At 47.8% G+C, this 23,205-nt stretch overlaps 3 protein-coding genes across 4 annotated transcripts in view; 2 read left to right on the forward strand and 1 right to left on the reverse strand.

Moving 5' to 3' along the window:
• EPS8L2 (EPS8 signaling adaptor L2) overlaps nt 1-7,667 on the forward strand; it is a 66,233-nt gene extending 58,566 nt beyond the window's left edge. Inside the window, exons 18-21 of the mRNA XM_075425106.1 lie at nt 1,006-1,138; nt 3,755-3,938; nt 4,833-4,965; nt 5,319-7,667. Coding sequence (XP_075281221.1) covers nt 1,006-1,138; nt 3,755-3,938; nt 4,833-4,965; nt 5,319-5,390 — 522 coding nt within the window. The 3' untranslated portion in view covers nt 5,391-7,667. The remainder of the gene's footprint in view (nt 1-1,005; nt 1,139-3,754; nt 3,939-4,832; nt 4,966-5,318) is intronic.
• Nucleotides 1-23,205, reverse strand: part of GATD1 (glutamine amidotransferase class 1 domain containing 1) — a 109,710-nt gene that overhangs the window by 74,001 nt on the left and 12,504 nt on the right. Inside the window, exons 8-9 of one of the 2 annotated variants that reach the window (XR_012764461.1) lie at nt 20,305-20,423; nt 12,983-13,060 (exon numbers count right to left, since the gene is read on the reverse strand). The exons of the other annotated variant lie outside the window; for it this stretch is intronic. The gene's annotated coding sequence lies outside the window, so the exon portion shown is untranslated. Of the gene's footprint in view, nt 1-12,982; nt 13,061-20,304; nt 20,424-23,205 lie in introns of those variants that run through there. 2 annotated transcript variants of the gene reach the window in all.
• Nucleotides 9,134-17,042, forward strand: TALDO1 (transaldolase 1). The gene is made up of 8 exons (XM_075425111.1): nt 9,134-9,336; nt 12,333-12,456; nt 12,927-13,034; nt 13,771-13,902; nt 14,315-14,490; nt 14,655-14,852; nt 15,903-16,048; nt 16,700-17,042. Exons 1-8 carry the CDS (start codon nt 9,240-9,242, stop codon nt 16,730-16,732), a joined length of 1,014 nt encoding a protein of 337 aa, XP_075281226.1. The 5' UTR covers nt 9,134-9,239; the 3' UTR covers nt 16,733-17,042.

The raw sequence follows: 23,205 nt of genomic DNA on the forward strand, positions 1-23,205 counted from the left end.
TTGCCAGTGCCTTCTCCCCCAACCCCACGTACTTCTCAGCCTATGGTTTACCACCTCCTCTATTGCAAAACCCTGCTGCTTTCAGGGCTGTGCTGTGAACAGGATGAAAGAGATAACACAGCCATAAAAGCAAATTCTGCTGTGAAAATGTTGACATTTTTGTTGGGGGTTAAATTAAACACAGACGGTTCCCTCCTCCAGTTCAGTTCAGCAGCAGGAACACGTTACTGGAGTGCAGGCAGATGGAAATATCATCTGAGTGAGTACTAAGTGAATATTGCTCTCAAGCACCTTGCATTGCAAGAATGTGGAGCCGGAGAGCTCTGAAAGCCCTACGGAAGCACAGAATTCCTTCCCCACTTTGGTATTTCACAGCTTGGGCAAAGCATAAGGTGCCCCAGCAGGGCTCTGGATAAAAGCCCTGTCAGTTTAATCAAAATGTGAAACAACTCTTTCCAGACTGCTCCAGGCACTTGGCAGTGGGCCCACTCAACATCCAGTTACTAGGGCAATGATGCTTTAGCTTCAAATGGGATTTCGGTTTGCTTCCTCTTTACATAAAAACCCTCCTGCTTCCCTTGCTCTCCATCTCCGAGGAAGTCCTACGAGCAGTAATTTCTGCACAGCAAAGGGCTGAAGAGCCGAGTCACACATGTGAGAGCAGTCATCCACAGCAGTAGTAAGCAAGTGTCAAACACCGCTGCCCTCCGTGCGACGAGCGTGAGGTGCTTTCCAGGGTGTAAATGCCTTCCCGCAGTCTTCGGTCTTTGCTGGGGGTTCTGTTCGTTCTCATGAGACCCCAGAAATTAACCTGCTCCGTGCAGCTCCCACTGAGCTCACATCAGCCTCAGCCGAGTGGCCCCGGATCAGCACGGGGAGAACATGGCAGTTGGTCCCTCAATTTGCTCTCGTGGGTGGGAGGCAAAAAGTTTAAGAAAATGAAAAACAGCAAAAAAAAATCTTACACTTTTTTTTTTTCCCTTTCTTATCACCTAATCTAACCAGAGGTACAAAGGAGACCTGAGCCCCAGGGGCTACGGACCATCCAGCCCAACTCACAAGCTACCTGCCAGCTACGCTGGGGACAAATGGGGAAGCGAAATGCTATCGCGCAGCTCTCCCCAGGACGCCAAAGAACGTACGTGTCCCACACCGCGCTCCGGGCACCTTTCACACCACACACAGCAGCCTCAGGCAGCCAGAGAGCCTGGCACCGCGGCGTTGCGTTTCAGGACTTAATTGAAAAGTTTCTGTGAGCACATGCTTTTTGCTTGCTCTCTGTCTCGGTTTTCTTTCTTCACTTTCACCATAATGGTCTGTCCACTATTTTTGGTTGCTGTGTGCATGTAACGAGAGCTACCCAAGGGTGCGTTCCCTCTCGTAAGGCTCCACACAAGGAGTGGCTGCACCTTTTAGTGATAAACAATAGCCCAGCAGTGGTTTTGGAGATGTACAGAGGAGGCTTCAGGTAGTACCACAGCCAACAGAGCAGCCCTGAGGAGCTCGCTGACTCATGTCACGGGCTCTCGGGCAGCCTGGGACAAGGAGGGCAACAAGGTGATCACCTTAACCCTCCTTCCAGCTTGACCTTCCTCCTCCTCCCAAGAAGAGAGTTTCTTTACCCCGCTAACATGTTCAAGTCTGTCTAAGCAGCCACCCACATTCAGGTCAATCCCTTTCTCTTGCTTCCTTTGCTCTCGTCTCCTGCCATACATGCAGTCTCCATCTGGCCTGTTCCTTCAAGCAGTTTCAGAGAAATCCCAGCCAGCAGATCTGCCAAATTTGAGATTCACATCACTCCCTCACCCTGCACATGCTATGCGGGGTCACAGCACACAAGAAAGACGAGGAGGCCTGCTCACCTCACCCCCTTCTCACTACACCTGTAGCAAGCTGTCTCCCAAAGGCCAAAACCGGGGTTCATCCCCTGGTCAGCTACTGGGGACTCCCGGAAGCCGGAGCCCTTTGGGGACAGCGGAAAGCCTCCTAATACGAGCATCACGGACACGTATCTATTAATAACACCGAGTTATTCTCCACAGTCTTCAGGAGTTTCATGGAAAAAGTGATACTAGGTGATGCGTCACTGGAGTTTTATGAGTGCGCTGCTTACTCCCAGTTTATGCTTCCTGCCACTTCTGTTTAGCTGCACAGCAAAAGCTGGAGCTCTGAGGACTTAGATCAGCAAATTGCTTATTAGAAGTAGCAGAGAGCACTGAAAAGTAGAGGGGGCAGGGCTACAGCTCAAAACCAAGACTCTAATTGTAGGTATTCACACAACTGGCCTTCCACACCAGGCGACAGCGAAGGGGCAATGAGAAGAAAATAAACGGCAACACAGGGCCACAGAAAAATGGGAACCTTGTACTCAGAAACAGATAGTCGAGCCTCCCTGACCTCCGCTGTCTCATGCGGTCTAGGTTTTTCCCCCTCCCTGCTGCTAAGTTTGCAGGGCAATTTCCTTATTTCAATAGCCCAAAGGGAACTAAGTAACTCAAAAACAGGAAGATGACAAACTAAAGCAAAAACGCAACAGCAACACCAGACATCAGGGAAAAGGGACCCTGTTCCTTGTCACCTCTTGACAGCACCAGTGGAAGCAAAGACACTGCCAGATCAGGTTTTACACCCTTTAGCAAACTTCTGCTAGTTGGTGTTGCAAGGGTTTATGTCCTTTGAATGAGGTGTGATGAAAAGGCTAGGTTAGCAACACAGGAAATAAGATCGATGCCAATATAAAATTGTATAGAAAATGGGTGAATATTACAGGTCTCTATCAGCACCTGCTACAGACACCAGCCACACAAAATGGATGTGTTCTTACCAAAAGGTTCTCCTATTATGTTGCCAAATGTGACACACTTTCCCCCCCAATCAGTGCTTCTGAAGAAGAATTTTCCAGGCAGACTGATGGGTAGTTTTGCTCCTGCTGGCTGAAAGCAAGTGCCTCTGCAGATGTGAGCTCTCCTTTTTCACACCAGACCAATCTCTACTCAGTTAATCATGGACTGGGGAATATGTGCTTATTAAATGAGACAGCTCAGAGTCTGCTGGTATCTACCACGACAGAGAACACAGTTTCCTCTAGAAATTATACAGCTGTATCGATGCTGGTCAGCATCGGAACCAGAGATTTCCTTTCTCCCAGAACAGCAGCACTTGTTCCAAGAGTCTCCAGTTAGGCTAATGGATGTTGCTGCAGCAATGAGGCCAAACCTTCAGACATGCAGTGCTTGTCCCAGGGGTCAGTCATGCTGCAAGGAACCCTCAGGCAGCTTTTTCGATTTGGTGTGCACAAGCAGCATTTGGCTGTTACATTGTGATTCCTCCTCTCCATCATTCTGGAGAAGAACTGCAGAAATCTAGGTTTCTCCCAAAGAGAAAGCGAGGTTGCAAAAGCTGAAGGAAGTTGAGAGTATTGGCTTGAGAGGAACAGTGAGATTTTCCCAACCTGCTCCAGCAGTCTGTTAGCATCCAAAACCGCGGCAGTCTCCCTTTACGCATTTGTTTCTGATGGAAGTTTGAAGATCAAAATGTCATCGCTCAACCTATTGCTCTAAAAACACTTCAGCTGGTTCTTTAAAACTAAAATACAAAAGTAAGCACTTTCCTTTAGTGTATTTACAGAGTTAATAAAAATGCTAAGCCACGTTCTGATCTTCCTTACAAATTCCCCACAAACACGTTAATTTAACAGGATTTGTGACTGAAGAGTCGATTTCACTGCTTTCTACCTTGTGCCTTGTTTCCCCAGAACTTATTCATCAAATGGACGAGCTGAACGACGAGTTGATAAAGAAGATCACAAACAATAAAATTCAGCCCCCCCAGAGGAATTTCAAAGTGGAAAAGCCTCAGCAGGTTTTTGTGCCCCTCACCTTCGAATCCAGCACTGAAGAAGTCAAAGCCTGGCTGGAGGCAAAGTCGTTCAGCAAAGAGTAAGATCTGCTTCACTACCGCATGAAATGCTGGGCCTTCCTTTTAAAAGGAGCGGGGGAGGCAGCTTGCAACATTTCAACTGGATTACAAGTCACTTGTATTTACTTTCAGAGACTGTGTTGCAAATTAGATTTCAATCATATTAAATCCAGGCTATATAACCAGTACATTCAGAGCCCAAACTTACTCCCTTTCTGTCTTATGCACTACCAAATGAACCTTGCCTTACAGTGCAGCAAAAGACCTAATGAGTAGCTGCAAATAACGGAACGGTCTTGCTTATTCACACGACTCGCAGCCAAACGCTGCACAGCGTCCTACCACTGGTGCTTGCCTGGCCCCAGTTAGCCAGTTCGGAGTGCTGAACTTCAAGAAAAATAACTAATTAACTAACTAAACCCATGGCCTGAAAGGCAAATTCCAGATGACTGCCTGGCTCTGGAGCAGCTGTCCTAAAGTATCTCTGAAGGAGAGCCCTCAGCCAGGGCTAGCAAATCCCGGCCCCTAGTAAAGGACCAAAAAGCTGCACATGGTCAAGGGTTATGGGTTACAACTCGCGCTCTGCCCAGCGAGCTACGAGGAGCTCCAGGATTGCTTCCCAGTGCGACGCAACTGGAGTGGAATCACTGCAGTACCCGTGGGGCTGGGTACACAGTGGATGGCAGGGTGACGCTGGCTTCACCCGCGCCTCGTGGCTTGCTGTCAGCCCTGCCAAGAGCGTGGGTTACCCAACAGCTGCCACCCTGGCACAGCCCCAGGGCCTTGCATGCGGTAGGGTCCTGGCACAGGGGCTGCACCTCAGCTGCTCCTAGCCCCATCATCTCTGACTCCTCACCTTTGGCAAGAGGCCACGCGTAGCACAATTATCATCTCCTCACTTTGTGTCTTCCCAGGACAGTGGAACACCTTGGCATCCTTACTGGAGCTCAGCTCTTCTCCCTCAACAGAGAGGAGCTGAAGAAAGTGTGTGGTGATGAGGGAAACAGAGTATACAGTAAAATCACAGTGGAGAAAAACCAACTGGAGGTAAGTAGCTTTCGGGACAACTCCTACCTGAATGGGTGCCTGTGCCAGCAGTGTCAGATAACTCATTAAACAGACACTTAAGAAACACAATTAAAACAACAAAACAAAACAAACCCAACCAAAAACCACACAATCAAAAAGACACACCACCTAAAAACATTGAGAAGTTTTTTAAGGAAAAAAGCCCCAAATCTGTAAGGCAGATCACCCCGTCTCCTCCAACGAATCTGCCTTCTTACCCTTACCACTCACCCCTTGGAAACTAGCTCTACTCTTACAGCATTAGTTAAATATTATAATTTAACTACAGCTTGAAGTTAAAATTCAAACTTCTTGTTTTGTTTCCATTCTAGAAAAACAGAGGGGAGTCAGAGCTCCAAGAAATCATGAAGCGTCGCCAGGAAAGGATTGATTCCGCTAATTAAAATGTATCTGCTTTATTTCAGCTATTAGTCATAGTAGTGCAGAAAAAAGGAATGAAAGCAATGATCCCCAGTCCAGGCAAGAGACAGCAGTGCTCCACACCTACCAGTGTAATGCCATCAAAGTCACAATTTCTCGAACACTGTTGATAAGGGTAGACAGTAAGACCATGTCCCATTGGGAAAGGTGTTTTAATATTGCATGAAGTATTTTTTTTTTTATAACTATGTATTTTATACTGAAATTTTATGTGCATGTGATCAGAGCAGAGCAGAATTCACACGTGTCTGAATGTACGGCAGTGGCTGGATTCAAGCAAAAAAGACGCTGCAAAGCTTTTCTCAAAGGGCTGTATCTGCTCCCACCGCCCTCGCCGGCGCGGCTCGGGAAGAGAGGGCACGGCACACAGCACAGAACAAGCCAGCCTGAACATTTAGAGTCTGGACCACGGAAAAAAGTCTTTCCCCCCACTTTTCATTTCCTTCTCGGTGGCAGATCTCCCCTGCAGCCAGCTAGCAAAGGCCCGGTGACAATTCACTGTCCTTTTTCTGTCCCCCCATGCCCTCTCGTTGGACGAGACTAGAACTGCAACACACGTTACCTAAGTCTGGGCTGCATCCTTAAAAACACCGCACCAGTCAGCGCTGTCGTTGAACAGCAGACACGGGCTTTCACCGCGCCACAGTGAGCAGGATCTGAGCGACAGCTGAAGGGATTTGACTCTGCACATAGGTGAGCTCAGCCTGATCATTGCTGCTTACGCCCCGAGGCTGGGGCTCAGGGCACCGATCCTGCATCGGAAAGGTGCAGTATTGCCAGCACCGAGCCTCAAACAAGGAGACTCTAAGCCTCTACCATTTGCTCCCAACCCAGTCACACCCAAAGCCCTTCCCAAGCTGCCGGCCCCTTGTCCCCACCTTCACATTTTCATTGCAGAGAGTAATCTGAAATGCTTCCTAAATATCTAACAAATGCACAGTTGGAAAGGCTGTTTTAATACAAAACAAATGGCCACAAGAAAAAAGATAATTCATTTAGGAGAGGCTGTTGTTCTTCACTTCCTGTTTTTGTTAATAACGTTACGTGCATATGTATACATCCATCTAGTGAAATACCCCCTCGCTCTTAAAATCTATAAATTGGGATGAGAAAAAAATCCCTTTCCCTAGAGACACAGTTCAGTGATTATGCATCAATAATCTACTCAAAGTTTTAAAAGCTCAAGCAAGCATACAGTAGACTTCCTGCCACAGCAAGTTTGGCACACGCTGTATTTATATCTATATTTTACTTACAGACCAACTTGATCAGAACACAGTAAAGCAAACACATCTACAGGAACTGCTCACAGACTGAGGAGACTTTGTCTTTCTCTCTCGTTCACGCACCTTAACTTTGGCTGAATGGGAATTCAGGCCCGGACTCCCCTAAGACCTACACAGGTGCTTTCCTTTAAAAGGGCTGCGAATGGTCCCACCTCCTTTACAGGTTAAGCACGTGCCTAAGTCTTTGCAGAATTTGGGCCTGTCCTTGCACATTTAATGGAAAGAGCTGTACAGCTGTAACGCAGCGGCTGGGGAACACGTGTCTAAATCTGAGGGTACTGACGCACCTCTCAGTTTGGGCTTTGTTCTTCCAAAAATGTTTCTAATGGATGATATATTTTCTTAATCTCAAAATAGGACATAGGTAGCACCAGCAGAATTAGGGTGCAGCAGGGAACTTACAGAGGATCATGGTTTCAGTCACGACCCTGCTGGCTTGCCACAGCGGCTGGAATTTGCAAAGGGCACTCCCCTTGTCAGGGAGGGATGAAGAGGACAATCCTCCTGAGAAGCCCTGGCTCTCGATTAAGGTGGAGATGGGAAGCAGGTGTGAATACTGGCAAACCATTGGTGTTAGAAGCACAGGAGGCTAAATAATTTCTAAAATGAAAATAAAAACAAATAGTGAGCTAGGAAACACAACACCATTCTTGTCTTTGAGTGTAAAGGAAAACAAATCACACAATTATAGTTACTTGGGATTACAATAGAAGCATACACAACAGTTCTGTAAAGCTGGGAGCCACGGGAGCATTTCGTAAAATAAATATATCAGTAGACCTTACTGCAGAAGTCACTTTTAAAAATTTCCATATGACTGAGCTGTGCATCTGTTATATTTGTACTGCCTGCAGATAACGCTATAATGTACTGTACATTACTGTAATTGAACGAAGGATAAAATGATATAAGCACTCACTGTATAAGATTTATTAAAATAGTTAAGTTATAATTCCATGTCTGTCCCTTTCACTTGGATACAAATTAAAGCCACAGGACACAAAAACAGTTGTTAAGGGCTGGCTTTTCATAACGACTTCTCACCAGGAGTCTAAGATACACAGCAGGGTATCTGAAACCGCGTGTTTCCTTTTGTTTCTGGGGAACTGCCTTTCAAACGGAAGGATGTTATGGCCTTGATAATCATTCATGTCTAAAAACAGAGGCAGGTGAAAATCCCACATATGATAGCAATCAAATGCCGGGAAAGCTACCAGCTGAATCCAAAACATCCCCTGTCTCTCATCTTGAGGAACAAATCTCTCTTACTTCTGGAACATGCAACTAAGACAACATGCCAGCATTTACACCGACAGATACTGTCCAAGACTACATTGTCAAGCGGAAAACGCCCAACCCTGGTCAACGCCAGCTAATGCAGAGCTGAGAACAAAGAGAAGGGAAGGGATGTACAAGCAGGCTCTCTTATTCCTCAGCAAAGGTCTCTGGAGATAATTAGAATGCATTTCCTGCATAGTCATGGAATCCAAACAGGACTCAAACCTAACGCCTCTTTCCATTACCTTCTCTTTGGCTTGGACAAAGCACAAGAAGGTTTCACAGAAGCATATTCTCATATATTAGGAACGGAGATTACTGTGGCAGCTTCCACAACTGAAACGATATAAGACCCTACGAGCGGGACAGCACGATCCAAAGAGCCTCTGTTTAAAGGCCAAGTGACAGATTCTGCAACATTTCCAGCCAACTCCCTGTTTCGGAAGCACAACCATGTTAACAGGACTGCCTTCTCTAGAGCTTCAGTGAGGTTTAGGTGAACGAACAGCCACCAGGGCCCGAGGAAAACCCGTGCCTTGCTGGGCTCGGGGGGCTCTCTGAGGCTGCAGCCCTGCCTGACACGCCATTTCAATCCTTCCCACGACACACGCCGCTCGGCTCCCTCAGCGGGTTAACACAGGCGTGGCACGGCTGCGAGTCTTTCCTCAGTGCTGCCGAACCCACCAACTAAACCAACCACCCACCCCAGGCCTCCCGCCGCCATCTTGCGGCCTCGGTGGAGCCCTGCTCAGGAGAGGCCCCGCGGGCCCAAGAGAGACGGACGTCTGAGGGGCGGCTCGGGCGCCGTGCCCGGCCGCGGGGAGGCCCCGCGGGAGCTCCCGGGGACAGGAGGGTCCCCTCGCCCCAGCCCTCCGGGCCAGCGGCTCCCCGGAGCGCCGCACCGCGCTGCCCACTCCCTACTGACAGCAATGGCGGGCAGGGGCAGCCGCTTCCCCCGTCGCCAAGGTGACCACTCCCCCGCCCCCACGAGCCGCCAAACCACCCAATCAGAAACTTCCTTCCTCCCCCCGAGTCCTGCCTCAGTTCCTCCCGTCTTGCCCTCGCGCTCCTGATTGGCTCACCGCCTCCCTGCTGGAATGGGATTGGCGGCGAGCGGGCAGCGCGCCCCTCCCCGCGGGCGGCGGGTGTCGGGAGCGAGCGAGCGGCGGGTGCGCGCGCAGGCCGGCTCCCCTCCGGGCACGCAGGGTTCCTTATAGGCGGCGAGAGCACCCCCCCGCCCCGCGGATTATGTCGGTGTCCCCCGTGAAGCGGCAGAAGATGGAGTCGGTGCTGGACCAGCTCAAGCACCACACCACCGTGGTGGCCGACACCGGGGACTTCAACGGTGAGAGGCGCCGGGGGGAGTCCTGTCACCCCACTCGCCCCCCCCCCCCCCGCCGCGGAGAGTGGGCGCGCCCGGGCTGAGGGGCGAGCGCCCGCGGGGGAGCGAACCACCCCGGCGGGGGGGGGATCGCCGGGAGGCGGCGGGGCCGCGGGCGCTCGGTGCCGGTGCGTTGTGCAAGGCCGGCGTTACCTAACGCGGGGCGGTGCGGGCAGGGCCGCCCTCCCCGCACTCGGAGCCCCGCACGCCAGGCCGCGCTGCCGGCTGCGGAGCGGCTTCCGCCAAGGGCAGCCCGGAGCTCTCCGGCTGGTGCCAGCGGCCGCCCCGGGACCCGCTGTCGGGAGGCCTGGAGGCTCCCGGTGTCCCGGTACCCGCCGCTCCGTTACCAGCGGCAGCCTGGGGGGCTCCGCCAGCCACCGTACCCGGTTGCCGCCGTTGGCTCGGTCGCAATCCAGGCCTCGGCAGCTGGCGGGGCCGGCCCAGTCCGGGCGGAGCATCCCACTGACCCGCCAGCGGGTCTCCCAGTTCGACCCGGTGCGCTCCATCCCCGGTGTCCAGCCCCGCAGCCCTCGGACCGGGCAAGATGCGCGCTGCGGGGCTCACGGCGCTGGTTTTTCCAACGGCCGCTGGAGCTTTGGGTTTGGGCTGGTTGTTTCAAACGGCAGCGGCAAAGCAAAGCAGATAACGCAAGGATGCTGCTGTTCCCCGCATCTCCCGAGACCGAGCGAGCGCTCTCCTTTCCGGGGGAGGAAGACCGCGTTCGATCGCGAAGCCGCTCGTTCCGAAGCGGTCACTGCACAGGCACCCAACGTTCTCGGTACCTCAGAACTGAGACATCCCTCCCCGAGCGCCTGAGTCCCGTCCCGCCCTCGCTGAGGCCGGCGGTAATCTCTCTCCTCTTACCTAATCCTAGAGGGGATGAATAAACAATCTTAAATGGCAGCCGCCCAATGCCTTACGTTAGTAGATTTAAGGTTAAGAGCGCGGCGAGGTAGCAACAGCTCGGCCCCGTGCCTCGTGGTGCTGGCTGCGTGTTTGCGACTGACTCGAGGTAACGCGTGGCTGTTAAACGCTTTGGACCGCCCGGTCCCGAGGGTCAGGAAACGCTAGGGAGACGCGGTTACTCGCCTCTGACAGTCTGACGTGCGGGATCACCGCCCTCCCGTGAAAGGTACGGAGCACTGACACAGCTTGGTCACGCACTGCGTGGAGAGAGCTGGAAACACGGTGTGGCTGGGTAACCTCAGCCTTGTCAGGTTTGGGTACCTTCGAGTAGCAACAAACCCGGCTAAAGCCCAGTGTGTGCTGAAATTACACTAATTTAAAACATAATGCTGTCTATCCTGGTTTCAAAAAAGCATAATGAAGAAAAAAAAAAAGTCCCTGCGATGGCCAGGGGGGTGTTTGCGTACGGGTGGCAGCACGGAGGCTGAGCGCTGCCCACCGGGAACTTTTAACAAGCTCCTTCCAACAGTTGTGCAGTCGATCTCTGGCTGCCTGCTGTCACCCGTGGGTCTTTCTTACAGCCCAAACAAGGCTCCAGTCAACATCTGACTCCCTCCCTGGTCAAGTTAAATGCTGATTAATTGCTAATACCACTTGCCAGTTGTGTTCAGATAAGCGTGTCGGGGCGGCGCTGCGTAGGAAGGGATGCCGGCTGGCGTGGCTCCTGCAGTGAGGGGTGGTGGCCTCTTCCGCAGCTGCACGAGGTTCCCTTTTACCTGACCCAGACCAAGATACACTCACTGTTTTGCCCGGCGCTCTCTGTGCTCACGATGAGGAAAGGTGGCACGATGGTCACACACCCGGCACTGAAAGTTTGTACTGCACAGCTAAAACACAGCTGGAAAGGGAAGACGGGGTGAGGAAAACTTCACAAGATTACTTTGTGCATGTTGCCAGAGACCCTGAGAGCCTTCAAATGCTGCAGGGCTGGAAAGAAGTAATAAACTGTCAAAATATGCTTCTCTAAAATTGTGCGTACGCTTCAGAACCACGTTTCATTGGTGCACTGCTTTGTTTTAAGCAGTGCCTACGTGAACTGAAGTGTGGTTTGAAGGGCCTGTTTGTCCGGAATGGACTTGCTCCAGGATCACGACCATTGCCTAGGAGGGAGCCCTCCAAAAGCAATACTTATTTTCTCCTATGACTGAAATAAAGTTGCACCCTCTAACTTGGGGTTTCGTTCCTGTGCAGGAATGCTGAGGAAAATGAGGTAGTAGTAAATATTTTGTTATTTTTGACATTCAGCTGTACTGACAAGGGAGCTTGTAAGCAGCAGTGGCTGAAGGGCCTGCAGAGGCTCTGCCCCAGCTGCTGAGTCAGGCAGCTCAGCTGTGATCAGGGCCAGGCAGTGCGTGGTCACAGCACACTGATAAACAATGGGCTGTCACCTGAAATAGGTGCAGTCCAGGGCTTAAGGCAAGCCAAAGGTTCACACTTCTGCAAGGAAGCCTGACAATACAGCAAATTACAAGAACAAATACTAAGAACTGGTCTGCAACTATTTGCAAAAGTTTTAAAATGCAGTAGGAGAAGCTGCTAGAGCCTAAGAGATGAGTGCTTCTCCTGTTGTGGTTCTATCAGTTGTAGACAAACAAAACCCCAAATGCCAAACTGCTGGAACAGAAGAAAGAGCCCCTTGTCTTTGCTTCCCCCCCTGCAATTCCTGGAACTCAGCTACGCTGGTGAATACGATATAGACGGATGGGAGATACTGAAAATTAGTAGCACTTCCCTTCATCTGTCATTTCAACAAGTTTTCTTCTTTTGGGCAATGTCTACAGTAAACTTTGCAGTATTTATTACTGTAGCTCTGTAACCTTGTTCTGGTACCTATGGCACAAGCCAGCGGTATTTAAACATCGCTGTGCACTACTCTGTCACCAACACTACTATCCCACAGCCGTAAGCGTCTGCATGCTCACAGACTTGAGCCAAATCCTTCTCATTGCTCAGGCCTGCTGACTGTTTTAAACAGCCTATTTTCCTTTCCCTAGCAATTGATGAGTACAAGCCCCTGGATGCCACCACAAACCCATCTCTGATACTAGCTGCGGCTCAGATGCCAGCTTACCAGGAACTTGTGGATGATGCTGTTGCCTATGGGAAAAAACTTGGCGGGTAAGTAAAGCGGGCCTTTTATCTCAGTAGATTATATTTAAGTTGCCTTATTTATACAAATAGTGTTTAGCACTACTAGCAACGTACTGGGGTTTTCCCCTCGTGTACTTGTAGGTGTATCTCCTGCCCCCAAAAGCCTCAACCCTTAAAAGACAAATTTCTTACGCTGGTTTCAGATGTATTTTGAAGAAGCGCATCTCCATTTACCAGTTCTCATGTGGCCTTCTAGGACTGCTCAGGAGAACACTCTTGAGCTGACAGCATTATAGGAAATGGTGTCCAAAGCCTAATACTGCTGGTGGGACACAGAGGGCAGAACATAAACATGGAGCAGAGCAGAAGGGGCTGTTTGAACTCTGGAATTTAATGTTAAAAGGGCTGTGAAATTTGATCCTCAAATCCATGGCAAGGTGTGAATGCACCTTTTTTCCCCACCCCACAGAAATGATTTTTCTCTTTGCGGTTTTCAGGTCAGAAGAGGAGCAGATCAAAAATGCCTGTGATAAACTTTTTGTATTATTTGGAGCTGAAATATTGAAGAGGATACCCGGCCGTGTGTCCACAGAAGTAGATGCAAGGTTGGCTCTTTTTCCTCTGGGTTACCCTGGATAGTACATACAAAAAGAGACATGATGTGAGTTGGAGAAAGATGTTCTTGACTAGACAGCTCACTGCTAAAGGCTAGCAAGAGTTTATATTGTTAATATTTGTTTAATTAGAGCATAGATTTTACTTGGTTTGCTTGATTATAACTTGGTTTGCTTGATTATAACTTGGTTTGCTTGATTATAACTTGGTGACAAAACTTTATGAAAACAAGTAATACTGAACTTGGATTTTTGTAATAATCTTCTTGTTCCTTAAGCAAGGGAAACCTCACGTTTCCTGTATACTTAAGAGTTTTGGCCATTCTCTTCTGTGTGATAATGTCTTCTCAACTTATCAAGAGTTCTGTTTTAACAGTTTATTTCAAGACTTGCATAGGATTTGTCTGTTAACCAACTCCTTGCCAATTCACTTCTAATGCTCAGCTTCTGCATTCATTATGGAGAAGCTTGAGGAAAACTTTAAGTCTAACTTTCTCGAGGAACGCTATCTCGAGCTCTGGAGCCTCTGAATCGAAGAGTAGCAGCGCTGTCATACACCTGCTTGATGGGCTCACAATCCAGGAAGCATCTCTGAGAACAAAAAGCAGCTATTGGCTTATAAATGCCAGTAAAACAGGACTGTGTTTTTCAGTGGGGTTTGGGGGGGAGAGCATTTAAAAACAAACAAAAACAGTCGGTTTTAAGCAGGCCTGCTCTTGTTTCAAAGGTTGTCCTTTGATAAGGAAGGAATGATTCAAAGGGCCAGGCGCCTCATTGACCTCTACAAGGAAGCAGGAATTGGTAAAGATCGTATTCTCATAAAGCTCTCCTCAACATGGGAAGGAATCCAGGCTGGCAAGTAAGTATTTCTGTATGCTGATTCATAGCGTGCTTCTGCCTGTTGACAGGCACCTGACAAACACATTCTGCACTTCAATTGTTTTGAAAGCACTGCACCAGGAAATCTGTTACTAGGGCTACAGCTTTCTGTTGAAATAGGAAAAGTTTGTTCATACAAGGGCCAGGCTACAAACAGTTTCCTGGAATACCATGCTAAGTTGTCTGCATTTAGTTCAAGGAACAGGATCAAATAAAGCAAAGTCTGGCAGTGCAAAACATTTGCTGTTAGCTGAAAACTTTAAAGCTTGTAATCTGAACCACCTTCCTAATTTAACTCATGAAATTCAGTAGTTTTAACCTGCTAGCCTGTTACTAGAATATACATTCAGTAGGTGAGCAAACTGCTGTTTTAAGCCAGCCTGTGTCTGCAGGGTTCTGGAAGCAGAGTATGGGATTCACTGCAACATGACCTTGCTGTTCTCCTTTGCTCAGGCAGTTGCCTGTGCTGAAGCTGGAGTTACTCTGATTTCCCCATTCGTAGGACGTATCCTGGATTGGTACGTTGCAAATGGAGATAAGAAAACCTATGAGCCTTCAGAGGACCCAGGTAAGCTTTCCCTTTAACATATTGTTAAAAATACACTATCTACTCATTGAAACTAACATTTACTCACTTATATCCTCTTATGAAAAAGTATTGGTTTTTAGCATATTTAAATAATTTGTACTTCAAATGAATTATTCTGAAAGTTGCTGATTTCTCCTTTTCAGGAGTGAAGAGCGTCACTAAGATCTATAACTACTATAAAAAGTTTGGATACAAAACTATTGTGATGGGTGCTTCCTTTCGAAATACAGGAGAAATAAAAGCTCTTACAGGCTGTGACTATCTCACTATTTCACCCAAGCTTTTGGCAGAGCTCAGCAAAGAGTATGTCAAGTTAACTCCCACACTCAGTGTAAAAGAGGGTAAGTCCACTTCTGTGTAACACAGCCTTGCTCAGTCTCGCTTTCTTCTTGAATGGCAAGAGTATGTGGTTCCACTCAGCTCCGTGGTGTTTGCTTCGCCTCCGCTTTAAGGATAAATACTGCCCCTTCTCTAAAGGAAATGCTGTAGCCTCAGTACAACAGTACTGCTACAGCTGCTGACAGACACTTTGTTAGGGCCCTGGGGCCCACTGAGAACACTAACTGGAGTTACAACGGGTTTCGAGTGTGCTTAAATACTGAGCACTCTCTCCTGAGAGGACAGGGCAAGCAGAAGGAACTTTATACTTCATATGCTCAAGATGAAATTTTACTGAATATCAGCAAAGATGCCAAGCCTGGTTTAATCTTATGTTAATATTACATCAGTGATGCAATTAGCTCTAGACATCCTAAAAGGTGTGTGTTCCCTCCAGAAACTCTCAGAATGAATCATGTGCAAGACAGTGATTTGATCTACTGACACTGTGCCATGATGGCTTTGAATGTATGTTCCCACTGCACTACTCCTGCTTTTCTCTGACCTTGTTAAAATGCTGCTGTACAACTGGGAAGAGGAGATCTGTGCACAGCTGCAGTCACGGGCTGCTGCTTACAGGGTGCTAGCTGGCTTGCAGGCATGTTATCAATTGAGCTTTTGTTAGGTACTTGCCAAATAATCAAAGACCTAATTGTACAGCACATTTGCTTAGAACATCTCACTGTGGTGGGACTGTTGCATAATTCTTGATAATAGGCCTGAAACTATTGTACCAGAAGCAGATACAAGATAATGGCATACACACTAACACTGTCTTTTAAGAGAAAGTGATTATTTGGATGACTTCCCCCCCACCCCCCCAAACCTGAGCAGGAGCATTTTCAGTCTTGCATCCCGAAGTGTGCTCCTGTAGCAAGGCATGTTGCAAGTGGTGCTTGAAATTTTTCAGCAGCTGGAGATGGTCAGAATCTTGAGACAGTTTTAGGAAGCCTGTGGTGTTTGGTAACAATCCAGTAATATGGTTTGTTTCTTTTTCAATTCTGCTTGCACAGCTCAGGGATGTGAGCTTGAGAAGATCCACCTGGATGAGAAGGCATTCCGCTGGCACCATAATGAAGACCAAATGGCTGTGGAGAAATTATCCGATGGGATCAGAAAATTTGCTGCAGATGCAATTAAACTGGAGAGGATGTTGAAGGTAGGTGTTATATCACACTGCCTCTTGTCACCTCTTGTGTTCCTCCAAGTACTGCAGTTAACCCACAGTTCCCTGGGGCATGGCTAAGGATTAGGAACCTGTGAGCAAGTCGGATCAGGTTTTTATAGAGGCAACAGGCAGCTAGCAAACTGGCCACCTAAATTAAGTGAACCTGGTAAACTTCACTGCATTTCAAGAAAGAATTCATACCAGATTTGTACAGCCACACCTGCTGTTTGAAGCCCAAGGCAGCATTTAGACTGGCAGCTAATCAAGGTAACACTGCTATAAAGTGAAGAGTCCCTTAAGTCTAATTCTAAACTCATTAGCTGTCAGCAGTGGTAGAAAACACATAAATCATCTTCTGATAGTGAGCTGGAAATAAATCGTGATTCACTAGGAGGCACCAAGAACAGATATGCTGAGTATAGCCAGGCCATGTGAAAGTCATCTCTCAGTTTATAGAGAGTCTTTCAAATGGAATTGATTGAACTCTGTGGCTGGGGGGAGAGGGGAGGACACACACCAAATATTCCTGATCTATGCAGTTGTAGACAACTGCTGAAGAGTGACTTAAGCCTGCATCGCTAAAGGACAGCCCAGTGCCCAAACTCTCACTCAGCTGCTGTTTGTTTAAATCTCTCTTTCTAGGAGCGAATGTTCAGTGCTGAAAATGGAAAGTAGAAAAATCAGAATTCTCCTGAGTGGTCAAGGCTGAATGAGTGGATCACCTGAGGTTAAATGGATGTACAAATGTCTTACCTGTAAAAGTCTTATGCTATGTATGGATAGATTTCTGTATCATGCTTTTTTATCAATTTGCAAAGGGATAAATAGAACTTCAAATTTTTGTGGCACTTTTGTCAATACATGCAAATTAACACAGACTTTCCTTGTAACATGTTCATTTCACTGCTGCAGGGGCCATCTGACATAGTATTTTAATTTTTTAAAATTTTGTATTAAATTCCTAATTAAGTCTACATTCCTAACACATTAAGAAAGCAGTTTTGTCTTTCATGCTGTCCTACTGCGACCAAAGTGAAGACACAGGCTTCAACAGCTTTCCTTGGTACAAGACCCACAAGTCCTTATCTGTGACACACAGATATATATATATATATATATACACACATACACCCACAAAGCCAGCTAGGCTCCAGTCTCTTCCTGTCCTCTTTCTGCAGCCAAGGTGGCAGCAGTAGTGACTTACTGGTGAATGCCATCATAATTAGTATTTCAAGGCTTTTTAACAGGGGGGAGAGGGGGGAAAGATGTATCATAAGCAATTTTTAGGAATTTTGTCAGTTTTGTTTACTATTTACCCGAGAGCCCAAAGCAAGGTAACAGCAAGAACAAACTGATTGAGGCTGAAAATGTTACTGCGATTACACCACAGGCACAAGCTACAATGTTATTGAAGGCTACACTTTTTAAATTAAGTAACTAAGCCTCTCAAGCAGTTAATAAATAATCTGACAGTTGGTTAATCTGAGCTGACAGTGAACATGTGGGTGCAACTCAAGATTGTCTGTTAGAGCTTTGTATATTGTCTGTGGAGGAGTTCCTGCTTTTCTTTATGCAACAGTCATGGAATTGCTGCCAACCCTACCCCACAAGTGAGGGGGTTTTGTGTTTTCTTAAAGTTCTATCACTCCCTCCTTTCCTCACTGTCCTTAAGCTGCTGCTTTTGCAAAAGAGGAAGAGCTATGTAGCAGCCTTCCTCAGGAATGACCTAATCCTAATGCAGCATTTACCAATTACAGGGCTTTCTATTAAATTGGGATTCATGTGATTACATTTCATGATATATTTCATTAAGACTAATTAAATATATCTTATTAGTTTATATAGGTCCAGTTCCATCAAGAGTAGACAAGAACAAGTGATAGGACAAGAGGCAATGGCCTCAGGTTGCACCAGAGGAGGTTTAGATTGGGTATTAGGAAAACTTTCTTCACCAAAAGGGTTATTTAGCATTGGAACAATGTTAGGTTAACTCTTGTACTGGATGATTTTAAAGGTCCTTTCCAACCTAAATGATTCTAAGAGGTTCCTGTTTATATGTAGACACAATTCACTGTTTCCTGATTCAGTTGCCTGAACTCAACCTCTGAAAAAAAAAAAAAGGGGGGGGTGGAGGGGAAAGGCAGCACTGAGGCTACAATACTTATATACACGTGCTATATCCGGCTTGAATAATCCAAGAAAAGCAAGCCAAGGGAACAACTGATGATAACGTCAGCACGACGCAGCAGCACTACTGTCAGGACATTGCCATAACAACCCGGGCTGTTGTTTCAGCCCAAGCAGCAGCCGGCTGTACGCTCACAAAGCAGATGCAGGTCCCATCACAGAACCATACTGGAGATGTCTATGTGGTGCTGCACTCCCAGCCTTGCCCTGAATGTGCCCCACACAGCCCAGGGAATAGTGCCGGTCTCCAGCGGGAGATGAAGCTGCCTCCAGGGACTGATCTAGACCCCTCTGCCCTACAGCTGTAGGTAATGATGAGAAGCAGAAAGCAAGCTGTCTGGAGGGAGATGACCTTTCTTCCTTCCTTTCAAAAGTCAAGCTAGCATTAAAAGCTTTACCCTGCCCCCAGCTCCCTATGCTGTGCCACACAGCCATCTGACCTACCACTGCAAGTCAAAGTGTGCACTGTGCTGTAGATCACCCCAGTCATTAAAAACCGTTAGCAGAGCATTTGTATCCTGCTGAAAAGGAAACTGAACTTCAAGTACAACAGAGGCACCAAGTGCAAGTCTACGCTCTCTGCTCAGGATCTAGCTTTCTCAAAATCTGTTTTCTGCTAATATGAGATGAGGAGATGTCTAGCTTCATAGAGGACCACAGTGTCCAAAACAAGCAAGTTTGGCTCCAGCTGTTAAGAGTCACAAAAGTATGAAGTCATGAATTCCTCTGGCAAGAAACTGAGGCTTTCAGACTGTCCAGAATTACACTTCCTTGGGACAGCTTTAATATAGCTGTGCAGCACCACTGTGAGACTGACAGGTGCAGAGATGACAGACCAGGGAGACCCACAGCAAGATGACATCTGAAAGGTAACAACTCACAAGCAGGCAATCCAACTCGTTTTCTGAAAACTGCTATTACAATAATCAGAACAGATGACAGGGTAGGATGGGGATCCTCAGCCAGACAAAAATATTTCCCCACAGCAACAAGCCTACTTAATCTAGCGAACTGTGAACATCAAACACAACGTCACTGATGAAGAGCTCAACTATTTCTCATATTCTGAAGAGGAAGATCTGGGGCTGTATAAGGGGCAAATACAGAATTGCTGTAGAGAGAGGCCTGTGCAGTTGTTGCTGGTCTCCCTGAAAAACGGATCTTTCTTCCTCACGTTCACTGACAGGAGATAAAGCCTCTCCACAGGCTATAGCTTCCCCTAGATAGCTGGATGATTCTCAGCCTGCCATGGCTTGTCTTACACCAAGGCAAGCATGTCCTAATGCCCGACTTCCTAGCAAAGGAATTAGGGGGTAAGAATGCAGTAGTGGCCTAAAATACAGGTGGAAGGGCGCAGACACAATTATACTGGAGAGAAGCTGCATGAAGCCAAGCTACCCACGTTAGCACTGAGCCCAGCTGGTCACTCCTCAGACCAGCTTCATTCTCGATGCAACACAGAAGGACAGCCTATCTGAACATTTGCCAGCCCAGTGGCAGCAACAGGAATCTCTGTTGATTCCTTTAGCCGAGTCATCCTCCTGAGATTTGTACCTATTTGACATTAATAATAATAATTCCAAGGCAATGCAGTGCTGTCAGACAGCCCTGGGGCACCAACACTGCTCTTTTGCAGAAGAACACGGAGAGCTACATGCCAGTTTCTTGAAACAGCTCAGCTGTGCATCTGATGTACAATCATTTCTCTGTATCTGTCCTAGGCTTTAGCTGCTACTGACTTCAAATCCAGAAGCAGCTGGATTTGACAGCAGTTCTTCGATATAGCAGCTTCCTCTCTCACAGCCAAAACCTACGGATTTCATCTGGACCAAGACTGGCCCCTAGAAATACGGGTTCAACCACAACGCTGAAACATTCCAAAAGTTGCTCAAGAGGCAATAAAATACTGCAGTAAAAAGGGAAGAGGAGGCAGGAAAACATGCCTCAGTAACAGTCAAATCTTACTCCGCTTACCTATAGACACACGGTCCCTCAAGAGCTGAGGGAGCAGGAGATGGACAAGTCACACCTAAAATGTTCACTGTCACAGGATCCCTTACCTGCTCTGGTAGCAGCTGCAGTTTCCCACTTCGGCATGACGGCTTCTTCTCTTCAGCACAGGCTAGATGTTTTGAGGTGACCTGATGTACGTGGCTAAGTCACAAAGTCCACATCCATTCTGAAATGGAGCAAAAATCCAACAACCACATAAACCTTCAGCCTGTACACCTGTTTATCTGGTCACACAGAGCACCTTTACCCCGTAACTCTTCCTCAACTTCATTTCTCTTCAGGAGATGAAGAGTTATCTTGCACGATCCTGCCTGAGCCCAGCTTACAAACTCCTTCTAGTGGCTTCCCAGATGTCCCTGCCTCCTCAGATTAAGAAATTGGGAGCAGGAGATGACTGTTGTCTCCCAGAAAGGTTTTTAGCTATCATAGCCACACAGACAAGCTCGGACTCAGCAACTAGGGGCAAATAAAATGCATGTGTGTGTGTGTAGATTCCAAAGGATCAATACATACACTTTAAAATTTGAGTTTGAAATGTCCGTGCACTGTATTAAACGCACCCAGAGCCAGTAATCCTTCCCAGCCACAAAGACTAAACCTTTCCAACTCCTTGGGACAGAAAGTCTGCCTTTACTACCTGCTCCACACCTGAGGAGGCCCTCCCATGAGATGGCCTTCCCCAGCCCCATACCAGGAGAAGGGACAGCACAGAGGGCTGCCACCCACCACCTGCACAGCATCAGGCCCTAATCTGCAATAACACCACAAAACAGCTATCATAAAAGGCAGGATCGGCACCAAACACCTTCAACAGACAACAGGAGTTTCCCCAAATAGCAATGGGCCTAACGACCTGTAACTGCAACCCTTTATCAGATTGACAACTGCTGCTTGGTTTCCACCTGTCTCTTGCTCTTACAAACACATCATCAGAAGCAATAATCAGGTTTGAGTTTGATGGTGTCTCCCACCCTGGGGACTTGAAGGCTCACCCAGGCAGGGCTGAGGCAACAGCAGTCACGGCTGCTACCTGGAAAGGAGGCAGGGTCAGGCTCTAACTTTTGTCACTGCTCTCTACGGCACTGCCAGGCTTCGCGGCTTTAGTCTGGAAGTCTTGGAAACTTTATACAGAAATTGTATGATACCACATTCGTATCTGAAAATTTCTCTGCTACTGGAAAAATAAGTAAAAACCCTTCGCCATCCAGAAAGCAAAGAAAAGGCAAGCAGTTCATGACTCTAACCCAACGGCAGCGCTGGTTTGCTGTTGTGGTCTGTGCAGGAGTCCAGCTCTGATGTGACGACACCACAACCCTTAGCAACCAACTCTTCTCTTGGCTTTCTGCAAGGTGAGGGACTTGCAGGTCCCAAGTCCCTCAGGGCTGCACACCTTGCAGGGCCTCACAGGAGGTATCTGCACAGCTTCTGTGAACATCTCCTGGGAAAAGAGCAACTGCAGAGGGCCTGCCAGACTTCTGTGTGTTAACGGACAGTATGCTATCAGGGTGAGGATTGTTAAGACTCCACTGCAGGCTCTGCTGCTCAATTTTGAGTTCAGAATAATTGAAAGGAAGCTTACAATCTGACCTTTGGTTTTTTTGGCTTTGTTTTTGCCTTACCACTGGGATCTAGGTTACAGTCTGAGCTCAGATGTATTTGGATCAGGCCAAGTATTCGCAAAGTGATCTCCCCCTTGTCCTGGGAAATCCACACAATTACAGCACCCTCCAGGCACAGTTTCCAAAGAAATGTAGCATTTCTAGCAAGCAGAGGGGGCTATTATATTGCTACAGCCCACATCACTCAGACACAGCTGACACTCAGCCTGGCATCACATTGCACTAATGGCTAGGGATGCTGTGCCTAAGCCAGGAATTCAGCTTCACCTCTACAGCACCTGGGCAGAACAAGTCCTGCCCCTTATTCCCAGGGATATGCGACTCCAGTTTACATTGCTGGTGTTTGATCTAGGAGATGAAGAGACCAGAGCAACCCCCCAGGCTCAAATTCACCTTCAGTGGCACCTACTTAAACTTCACTCAGTTGTTCAAGACTAGAAATGAACAACTTAAAAGAATCTGCTACAATTCAGGGGTGGCCCTTGGCTTTACACAAACTAAAACGGCAAAGTGGAGACCTTTGGGAAGAAAGGGAGTTTAGTCAGAAGTGATGCTGAGGGGGCATAATTTCTAAGGAAAGCATGCAGGATAGCATTAGCATGTGATGTTTTAGATGACAACAAAGGATTGAGGCTTTCATGACAAGGTTTCTAACTATGCTGCCCTCACCCTTCTAAGAGAAGAAGGTGCATGGGAGAGCAGACCCTATGGTCACAGGTTACTGGGAAGCCACGGGAACAGCTGGTTGCTTACAGCACAGCTTAGTGTATATAACCCTGTGCTAACAGGCATTTTGCAGTACTGTAGCCCTGGGTGGGGTCCAGGTTTCCCCCCCCCCCCCCCTTTCAGGTGCAGCCCACCTGCCCAGCACAGGCAGGCCCTTCCTTGGGAATCTGCAAGAATGAAGTGAGTGTAGAGATGGAGTTTGCTGGTGGCTGAGAAGGAACGTGAAGTTTTGTCTAGAACAGTACCACCACCTCGTGGGGAGGCTGCAACATCCCACAGTACCTCTTCCTTTCCACAATTCAGAGCAGCAATTAACTGATGAGCACAAATGCAAGGTTATCAACCTTCCCTCGCAGCATGGCAGGTCTCTAATGTCATCATCCAGCTCTACGCAAATACACAAAGCTTGGGGAAAAAAATTAAAAACCACAAGTGCTTTTCTTTCCTCTTACAGCTCTCTTGCATTCCACGACCCAATCTGCTGAGGGAGAGAGGCTGCTGCTCCCAGGAGTTGCTCTCAGTACCTCCTGTGTTCTTGAAACAAGGGTGCAAGAGAGGTACAGGGGGACACAGCTGTTGGGAGAACAGGCAGTAGGATCCACA

This window comes from Opisthocomus hoazin, chromosome 7, assembly GCF_030867145.1.
Source record: "Opisthocomus hoazin isolate bOpiHoa1 chromosome 7, bOpiHoa1.hap1, whole genome shotgun sequence".
Lineage (NCBI taxonomy): Eukaryota > Metazoa > Chordata > Aves > Opisthocomiformes > Opisthocomidae > Opisthocomus > Opisthocomus hoazin.

Excerpts from the sequence above, each read along its gene's own strand:
- TALDO1 (XM_075425111.1), top strand. The coding sequence starts at position 9,240 with ATGTCGGTGTCCCCCGTGAAGCGGCAGAAGATGGAGTCGGTGCTGGAC. Across the intron at positions 12,457-12,926 it reads TATGGGAAAAAACTTGGCGG|GTCAGAAGAGGAGCAGATCA; the intron begins GTAAGTAAAGCG and ends TGCGGTTTTCAG. Across the intron at positions 14,491-14,654 it reads TGAGCCTTCAGAGGACCCAG|GAGTGAAGAGCGTCACTAAG; the intron begins GTAAGCTTTCCC and ends TCTCCTTTTCAG.